The sequence below is a fragment of the Abrus precatorius genome, unplaced genomic scaffold, assembly GCF_003935025.1.
Source record: "Abrus precatorius isolate BTA unplaced genomic scaffold, Abrus_2018 Scaffold7, whole genome shotgun sequence".
Taxonomy (NCBI): domain Eukaryota; kingdom Viridiplantae; phylum Streptophyta; class Magnoliopsida; order Fabales; family Fabaceae; genus Abrus; species Abrus precatorius.
Genome location: NW_020874417.1, coordinates 36,949,155 through 36,957,795, shown reverse-complemented (window position 1 = coordinate 36,957,795; position 8,641 = coordinate 36,949,155). Strand labels below are relative to the sequence as shown.

The following is an 8,641-nucleotide window of genomic DNA, read 5'->3' as shown; positions in this document are numbered from 1 at the left end:
CCCAACTCAGGTGTCAAAGCGACGTCGTTTTCTGAACTCCGGTTGCTCCTTGCAACGGGAAGGATTCTGTATCACTGAACTCGAATTATTTTTATTTCATTTTTTATTAATAAATTAACGTTGATTAAATTTATTTAGAATAGTTAATCACTCGTTTTTAACCATTTTATAAAAAAATTAAAAACCTAAACATGTACGAAATTACGAAAATAACTCATAAATTTGACATCAACAAAGTGAACGTGGAATAAACATTATATTTTATAATGAAAAATGTTGTTATTAAATGTTTAAATTCAGCAAATACTGAGAATAATAAAAACTTGCTTTTTAGCATAATTGAGTGATTGTTATGCTTTAAATTTGTGGCCACTTTGCGTGAAAGCTGTTCGCATCTTTTGTGCGGACTCAACAACCTTTACGTGCCCACTTTAATAATGGAATCCAATTAAATTCTTATTTTGATCTTTTATTAACAAATCATAAAAGTTATATTTTTAAATGAACTGAACAAACATTAACGATTTTATAAAACTTTATACATGCTTGTGTATTTTATTTTTTATATATAATAATTTTATTCTGATGACTTTTGATTGATAGTTGATCAGATTAAAAAATAAATTAATCTGAAAAATGGTTTAGAATAAAAAAGTTGATCAAATAATAACAATCAATAAATGTTTTTTTTATCTTAATCCACGTAAATTATATATAATGTTACTTTTCTTAAAAAATAAAATTGTTAATTTAATCACCGAATAAAAATAATAAATTGATAAAGTTTTATAAAAAAAAATTAAAAAATAATGAATATTTTATCGAACTTTATTTTAATGTACAATTTTTAAATAAAAATAATAAATAAAAAATTATATGTTTACAATATTCTATTTTATTTAAAATTCAGATGTATGTTCAACTTGTTAATATTATACTATTTAATACAATTTAATCTTTATAAATATTTATTAAGTGAACAAAATATTAACAGAAGTTATTTCTTAAGTAACTTGGTTTTCGTTTATTTATAATAAATTGATGTTTAATGTATATTTTTTTTTTTTTTTCAAAAACAACAATTTTTTAAAATTTTGAAAAGCATTTTTCTCGAAAACCAACGTTCCCTTCGTACGGTTTTAATGTTACGTTGCAAAAATAAAATCACACGACTTTGTTTTTTAATCTAAATGAAATTATTAGTAATGAATTTAAAGTAATAAAAGATATTCTTATTATTAAATACACAAAACTCTGAAAAATTAGAAAAAATTAAAATTGAGATACACTAACTTTATTGACGTACTATATTAATTTTAAAAATGTATTCAAATTAAGGCTCTTAAAGATTACAATAAAGTTTATTTTAATTTATCTTAAATAAAAGATATTTATTATTTTTATTATCAAAGAGACAAAGAATCTTAAAATTAGAAAAATAATTATAAAAATAAATTATTTAAATCAAAATACATTTTTTTATCCTATGAGGCATCAAAGTTTAAAATTAAAAAAATATGCTTAAATAAAGATTTTTTTTATTATTTAAAGAGAAAATACAAAACTTAATGAAAATAAAATAATTTCTGAAAACAATAGAATTTAAAATGAAGAGTCAATTTCATAAATAAGAATTATTTTGGTGTTACAAATAAGGGTTGACTAGATACAATATGCATTTATTTGGCAAAAAAAAATGACATTAATGTTTTTTTTTTTCTAACTGTGAAATAACTTTTAAAGACAATAAGCCATGATATTCTTATTTAATGTTTACTGTATAAAGTATTAGAAATATCATTCAAAATATATGTGAGAGAATATAGCAAATTTTTAATAAAATTATATACAACTAGCTCTTATTTAATAAAAAATAATTTGATGATTATGTTATTAAAGGCAAATTACATTTAATGAAGCCATAATCAGCATTCTTCTAAACCTTCTTCACTCTACATTTATACCATGTTATTATACAAATAAAAATTAAAAAAATAAGAAGTTTATTAAATTTCACAAATGAAAGCATAACTTGTCATGATATTAAATATTGTTCTTGCAATTAATCAGATTATTTTATTTTTAGTCCACTGAATGAATGAAAATGGAAACAAATGTTTATTCAGAAGTTGCGAGAAAATTACGTATGTGGAAGGCGACACGAAGGCCCAGTGTGAACGGGGTGAAGACCAAGAATAAAAGCCCTTGCTTTACATCCAACGGATCAAATTAAAAGATAAGAAATCGATGGAGAAAAACACGCCACGTGGAAGAAGAGGACACATGGCGGTGTGTTGGTTGATGCGTCACGTCGGTGAGAATAGAATATATAGTTACGAAGATAAGCTTCCGTTTCCCTAAAGTCAATAAAATCAGCGTATAAACACAAACCCTAGTTTTATCTCTCTAGAATCGTAGAGAGAGAGAGAGAGAGATTCCTTTTTATCTCTTTCTCGCTCCTTCGTTGTTTCCTACTTTCGTTTCGTGGAAGTTGCAGAGCTTGACCCCAAACCCCTTTTCTTTTCCCCTTTCCTTTTCCCACAACCTATAAGGTATTTCCAACTCTTCGTCTCTGTCACCTTAATTTTCTTTGTCAAGATCTGATTTTTTCCGAGTTTTTAATGACTTTGCTTGGTTTTTCCGCGGCCTGCGATTCTTGGTATTTATTTTGATGATGCGTTACCCCACACTTTACTTTTCGCCTTTTATTTCCCCCTTTTGTTTATAGGTCTAGATCTGATTCTTCCTTGGCGGTTTTTCTTCGTTTACGCCACTCGATTCTGAGTCCATTCTTTTTTGGGGCTTTTCTCGGTACGGGCATTTTCCCCCTTTAATGTTGATTCTGCAGCTGAAAGAGTCTGTGGGCGGGGTTTCCGCTTGATTTGATGAACGTTGATGATTTACGGAGAAGATCGTTTTTCGTCTTTTGGTTAACTCTGTTTTGGTGAATTCTGGCTTTGTTGATCTTTTTATGGTGGATTTGCCTTTGGTAATTAATTTAGTGGTTTGCTTTGGGGCTGTGTTTTGCTTGCTCTGTACGTTTGATGTTATTTGAAAGCATTTGTGAGACTGATCCAGGAGTTTGTTGTGATTATGTGGTCAGTTAGTTTTGGATCTAACCTAACTTTAAAAGGCGGTTTTGTAATTATGTTGTTGCACGGCATGTCTGTTTGACTTTGATTGTCCATCAATTGTCTGTTGTAGTGAGTTTGTGATATTGTATGTTTATGTTGTGTTTTGCAGGTTCCCGCCACTTCTTTCTTGTCTTTATCTTGGATGTGAGAGTAAGGCTACGGTTGTTTTTACTAGGAAAGGAGAAGCGTTGTAGATGGACTTGTCTACCAATGATTAGTTCAGTGAAGAGTTTTTTTAGCCTACTTCAATAATTTTGTTGAGGAATTGCTATTGAATCGTAATAACTGAAGTTTTAGAAGAAGGGTTTGACTTTTGAGCTTTTTAGCAGACTTTGGAATCATGCCTGTTTCAGGACATGAAGAGGTGTTTATTTCCTTTCTGATTTACAGCTAACTACGATTAGAGAACCATGCCAATTTGTATCTTTTTTGGATATTGATTACTTGATCTTCTATTGACAGACCGGGGTAAAGTCCTTTGCTGGGCAATTTAGTGGTTTAGTTGCAGGTGTGCCAATCAAGAAAAGGAGGTTCCCTTCGTTTCAGCCTTCTTCACCAGTGTCTGAGGAACCTTGTTCACTCACTGAAGAAACTGAGTTACCACGTAAAGAAAACTCAAGCACTTCTCAAGGATCAACTTTATCAAATGTTAGTATTGCAGGTGCACCAATCAAGAAAAGAAGGTTCCCATTTCTTCAGGTTTCTTCATCTTCTTTGGAAGAGACTTCACGTCCAGAAGAAAGCGATGCCTTGCGAAAGGAACATTCAAGCACATCTCAGGGTTCAACTCTTTCTACCAGTTCTTCTGGTTTATCTGATGTTTATGGAAACCCTACACTTGATGAAAAGAAAGCAAATACTGACGTTACCAATGCTAACATGGTGCAAAGCAAGTCTTGCTTACTTATACCCAAAGTTGAGGAACCAAACCTTGGAACTCAAACACGAACTTTGGATGTCATGGGTAGCAAAGAGAAGGTGATAGTTAGTGAAGATAACAGTAAAAGATTGGAATCCCAAACACTCAAGGGGAATCCTGAACTCTTGTTGGCTGCAAAGGAAGGACTTGGACTTAGCATTGGGGCAGATGCGAGCAAACAAAATGTCCAAAATATTTGTAAACAAGAGAATCTTGCAGTTCCAGAAAGTACTAGTTTATCTTTAAGCTTAAAGGAGCACCTTTTTCCAACTGTTTCAAGTATGGAGATTGATGAGAGTCACCCAAAATTTGAGAAAGCAGAGTCTGTCTCATTGGAATTATCTTTAAGCAAGGAAGATTGCAGTACTAGTTTGAATACTGATACTAAAATTGATAGTGATACAACTCATGTTCACGCTAACAGGGCAAATTGGGATCTGAATACTACAATGGATGCATGGGAAGAATCTGAAGCTGAAGCTGGCTCAAGTAAAAATTCTATTGATGGGCTGAAAATTGCTGGCAGTTCACTTGAAGAAGAACAGTTAATGTGCTCAACAGGGATGATGCCACCAAGTGTTGTGTCTGTAAAACAAGTGTGTGAAGAGAGTCAGAACAAAGCTTTCATTGTTCCATCTGGACTGTGTGTACAGCAGTATAAAGTTATAGACCCACGAAATCTGTCATTAAGATCTTTTAGATTACCTGTCAAATTGAATTCTGGGAGTGCTATTCCCAGTGCAAGCTTGTCAAGTGTGGTATCTACTGCTGGTGATGTGAATACTTCTAGTTTTAGGTCGGTAAAACCAGAACCATTTGATGAGAACTCGAAAAAGGATTTGAAGGAAGCTAATATCCGTCCTGTTGGTTCGATTGATAGTGTGTCTGTTAAACAAGAACTTGTTCAGCATTCGAATTCCAATGTCAAGCCTTCAAAGTTGCCAAATTTTAGCAATCTAAACAAAGATGATCATCCTACATTGATTAAATCAGAACCAGGTCATGAGGCTAATCAAGAAAGATCTAATGCAGCAGCAAGTAAAATGGATCTGTTGGATAAAGGATTGCCACGAGGGTCAGATAATTGTTCTTCTTCCAGCACAGTGCCAGTTACGATGGAGACCTCACCAATTTCTGCTGAGGCAGCTTGTCCTCCAATTGAACCTATGTGTACATCAGAGTTGCGTACAACTAAAAATATAGTAAGTCAGGTTGAAAATTGTACTCCGACGGATGGGGTCAATATTGATAAAGTTTGTCATGGAGCTTGTTTAAATGCTGAGCAGGTACCTCTAGAAACAGTTTCTGTACAGGTTGATGGTGGTACAGAGTTGAATGATCCTGGCCTAGGAAATTCTTCTGTTATTACCAAGGAAGAAAGCGCTGCTGATCAAGATGTTTGCAGAATGAAACAGATGAATGAGCACCCATCTGATCAACCAGACAGTGCTGAAGTCTGTGTAAGTGATGAAGAAAAGATAACCCTATCACCTGATATGTTGGAGGATGATTCTTATGATTCTGATTACGATTCAGATGAGAATCGTGCTGTAACTATTGCTGTGGATACTGAGCGGTATATTGAAGATGATGATTATGAAGATGGTGAGGTTCGGGAACCGTTGGATCCTTCCACAGTGGAGGACACTATATGTGAGGTAAGAGAAGTAGAACATCCTGACCCTAGTACTTATGAAAATAAACTGATGGAAAAAGGGGAGGTGACTGGTGATTGTCCCACTTCATCTCATGTGGAAAATGAAAATAAGACTACAGTCCAGAGTGAAGCAAGTAGCGAAGATGGTCTGGACATTGAAATGCATGAGAAGGCCAGTAAGGTCATTGATAAAAGTGTGTGTGTGCAAGAGTCAATGGACGATGAAAAGTCCACCATTCCTGCTGATGGGAAGAAGCCTGTTAATGTTTTGCAAAAGAAGGCCCTAGATCTTTCAGAGAGAAAACATGTGTCCGAAGCTGTGGACACTGAATCCCCTTCCAACCAGGCCACTAATGGAAGCCATGGGGTAGATGTTAAATGTGTTGATGAGGTTGTCAAAACAACTGACATAGTTAAACAAACGGACTTAGTTTTGCCAAAGATGGAAGTGTCTGCAAATGCTGATGATGCAAACAAAGATGTTGGTAGTGGTAATCAAGGGAGAATCATAGATCTGTCTCGAGCTGCTAGTTCTTCATCCCCTAGTAAAACTAGGCCTATTTCAGGCAGGTCACTGTCTTCACGAGCTGGAAGAGATGTACTTTCTGAGACACTTGACGGTGATAAATTACACAGAGGAAGGTATACATTAAAGCCCTTTATTATTTCTCTCTTGTCCACTGAGTCGAATTCTTTTCATCAAGTATTTTTTTTTTTTCTCTCTTCCTGTTTTGATTTTCAGAGATGAAGTTTACATTGATGGCCCTCACAAATTTTCAAGAGAAAGACATCAAGATATGTCCCCTAGGAACTCTAGATTGAACTTTGTGCGAGGTAGAGGAAGACTTAGTAGTAGATTAGACTCACTTCGAAGTGAATGGGAATCTGACCGTGAATTTTCTGGAGAATTTTATAATGGTCCAAGTCAGTTTCGCGGGCCAAGGCCTAAATATGCTTCCACTATTGCTGACACGGAGCTGGAGTACAATAATGTTGATGGCTCATACGTTGGTAATGGTAGATTGGGCAGAAAGCCCTTGAATGATGGCTCTTACATTCCACCAAGGAGGAGGTCACCAGGAGGAAGAGATGGCATCCAAATGGGTCATAGAAATCCAAGAAACATTAGTCCAAATAGATGTATGGGAGATGGTTCAGACTTAGTTGGTGTGAGGCATAGTGAGAAATTTATGAGAGGTTTTCCTGAGGACAACCTAGATTCTATGTTCACCCGTCCCCAATCATTTGAGGGACTGGATGGTCGGTTTACAAGAGGAAGTAGGAATTTTTCTTCCATGCAGAGAAGGGGTCTTCCCCGAATTCGTTCCAAGTCACCGATCAGATCTCGCAGTCGCTCACCCGGTCCTTGGTCATCTCCGAGGAGGAGGTCTCCCAGAAGAAGATCACCTGAAGGTTTTGGTGGACATCCAGAAATAACCCATAGAAGATCACCATTATACAGGGTGGACAGAATGAGGTCCCCTGATCGCCCTGTTTTCCCCACGGAGAGAGTGGTGAGGAGGCATGGCTCCCCTTCATTTATGTCACGACCTTCTAATGACATAAGGGACATTGATTCTGCTGCAAGGGACCATGGTCATCCAAGGTCCGGTCGAATTTTAATCAGAAACAGGAGGTTTGATGTTGTAGATCCCCGCGATCGTGCAGAAAATGATGATGACTACTTTGGGGGTCCCATGCATTCTGGTAGGTTGCTTGAGCTTAATGGTGAAGGAAATGGTGAGGAGAGGAGGAGGTTTGGTGAGAGACGAGGCCCTGTGCGCTCATTCAGGCCTCCTTATAATGCAAATGTTGGTGAGAACTTTCACCTTAATACTGAAGATGGACCCAGACATTATAGATTCTGTTCTGATGATTCAGATTTTCATGAAAGAGGGAACAACTTGAGGGATAGGGACTTCGACAGACGAATTAAGGGTAGGCCAGGAAATGTGCCTCCTAGAAGAACCAGAAATATGGATGAGCAGGAAGAGAATTTCAGGCATGGTGGACAAGTTTGGAGTGATGACAGTTTTGATGATATTTCACGAGTGAAGAGGAAAAGGTTTTGATTTTCCCCTAATCTATATATACAAGTCTCCTGCTCGAGATTGGAGAGGGAGAGAGGAGGATGGTCATGGAATTTATATTTTGCAGGTTTTTCACCTACAGAATTAGATTAGATTATAATTATAATAATATTAATCCTTTAATGGTCTTTTTCCTTACTTGACTAGCTTTAGCGTTAAGCCCATTGAAATGGCTGAAATGAAAGCAGTGATTGTAAAAGAATGCATCAAGTGTAGCCAGGTTGTAGAGGAAGGAAGTAGTTCTTAAATGAAGGAAGGTGGTTGCTCTCACCAAATAATTTTAGTTGGGACAAAGTCCATTCAAGAATTCAATGATGGCCGCCATAACATGCTCTTGTCGTGTTAAATAATTTACTCCAGTGACGCTATTCAATGATGCACAGACATTAAGGTAAATTAAACGTATTAAATTAAAGTGGTATAAAAAAACAAGTATATTATTAAATGAAGAAAAATTACGTATTGTATGGATGAAATAAAACCAAAACGTTTATTTATTTTTGTCAACTTACGTGTTTTGGCGTATGAATGTGACAACGACCGTCCATTTGTATTTAATTGGAGTGGTGGATCTACGAACTAGGCAAGAATCTTAATTATGCTTGAACGGGACATTTATAGGTTTATTTAATTCCATTCTAGTTTGTCTGTTGTTCATTTAAAATTAACAATTTTTAATGGAATATAATCAACGAAAATAACAGTGTTATGTTAGTTTGAATAATTCCTAATGACACGCGACAATGAATCGACAGCGACCCTTGCCATCCCGGAAGAGTAACAATTTGCACTTTGTTTTGTCCAGAGACCAGAGTCCATATAACTCGATGCACAAACTCCT

At 35.5% G+C, this 8,641-nt stretch overlaps 1 protein-coding gene across 2 annotated transcripts; it reads left to right on the top strand.

The window, feature by feature from the left end:
* The first annotated feature begins 2,375 nt into the window (after window positions 1-2,375).
* Window positions 2,376-8,304, top strand: LOC113871209. 2 transcript variants are annotated; one of them, XM_027508139.1, is made up of 4 exons: window positions 2,376-2,552; window positions 3,244-3,498; window positions 3,597-6,352; window positions 6,453-8,304. In XM_027508139.1, exons 2-4 carry the CDS (start codon window positions 3,475-3,477, stop codon window positions 7,780-7,782), a joined length of 4,110 nt encoding a protein of 1,369 aa, XP_027363940.1. In that variant the 5' UTR covers window positions 2,376-2,552; window positions 3,244-3,474; the 3' UTR covers window positions 7,783-8,304. The 2 variants fall into 2 exon arrangements, with proteins under 2 accessions (XP_027363940.1, XP_027363941.1); XM_027508140.1 differs by lacking the exon at window positions 2,376-2,552 and adding an exon at window positions 2,828-2,989.
* The last annotated feature ends 337 nt before the right edge of the window (window positions 8,305-8,641 follow it).

Bases quoted from the DNA above. Each gene is read 5' to 3' on its own strand.
- LOC113871209 (XM_027508139.1), top strand. From the start codon at position 3,475: ATGCCTGTTTCAGGACATGAAGAG. The intron at 3,499-3,596 runs GTGTTTATTTCC...TTCTATTGACAG, and splicing joins CTGTTTCAGGACATGAAGAG to ACCGGGGTAAAGTCCTTTGC. The intron at 6,353-6,452 runs GTATACATTAAA...TTTGATTTTCAG, and splicing joins GATAAATTACACAGAGGAAG to AGATGAAGTTTACATTGATG.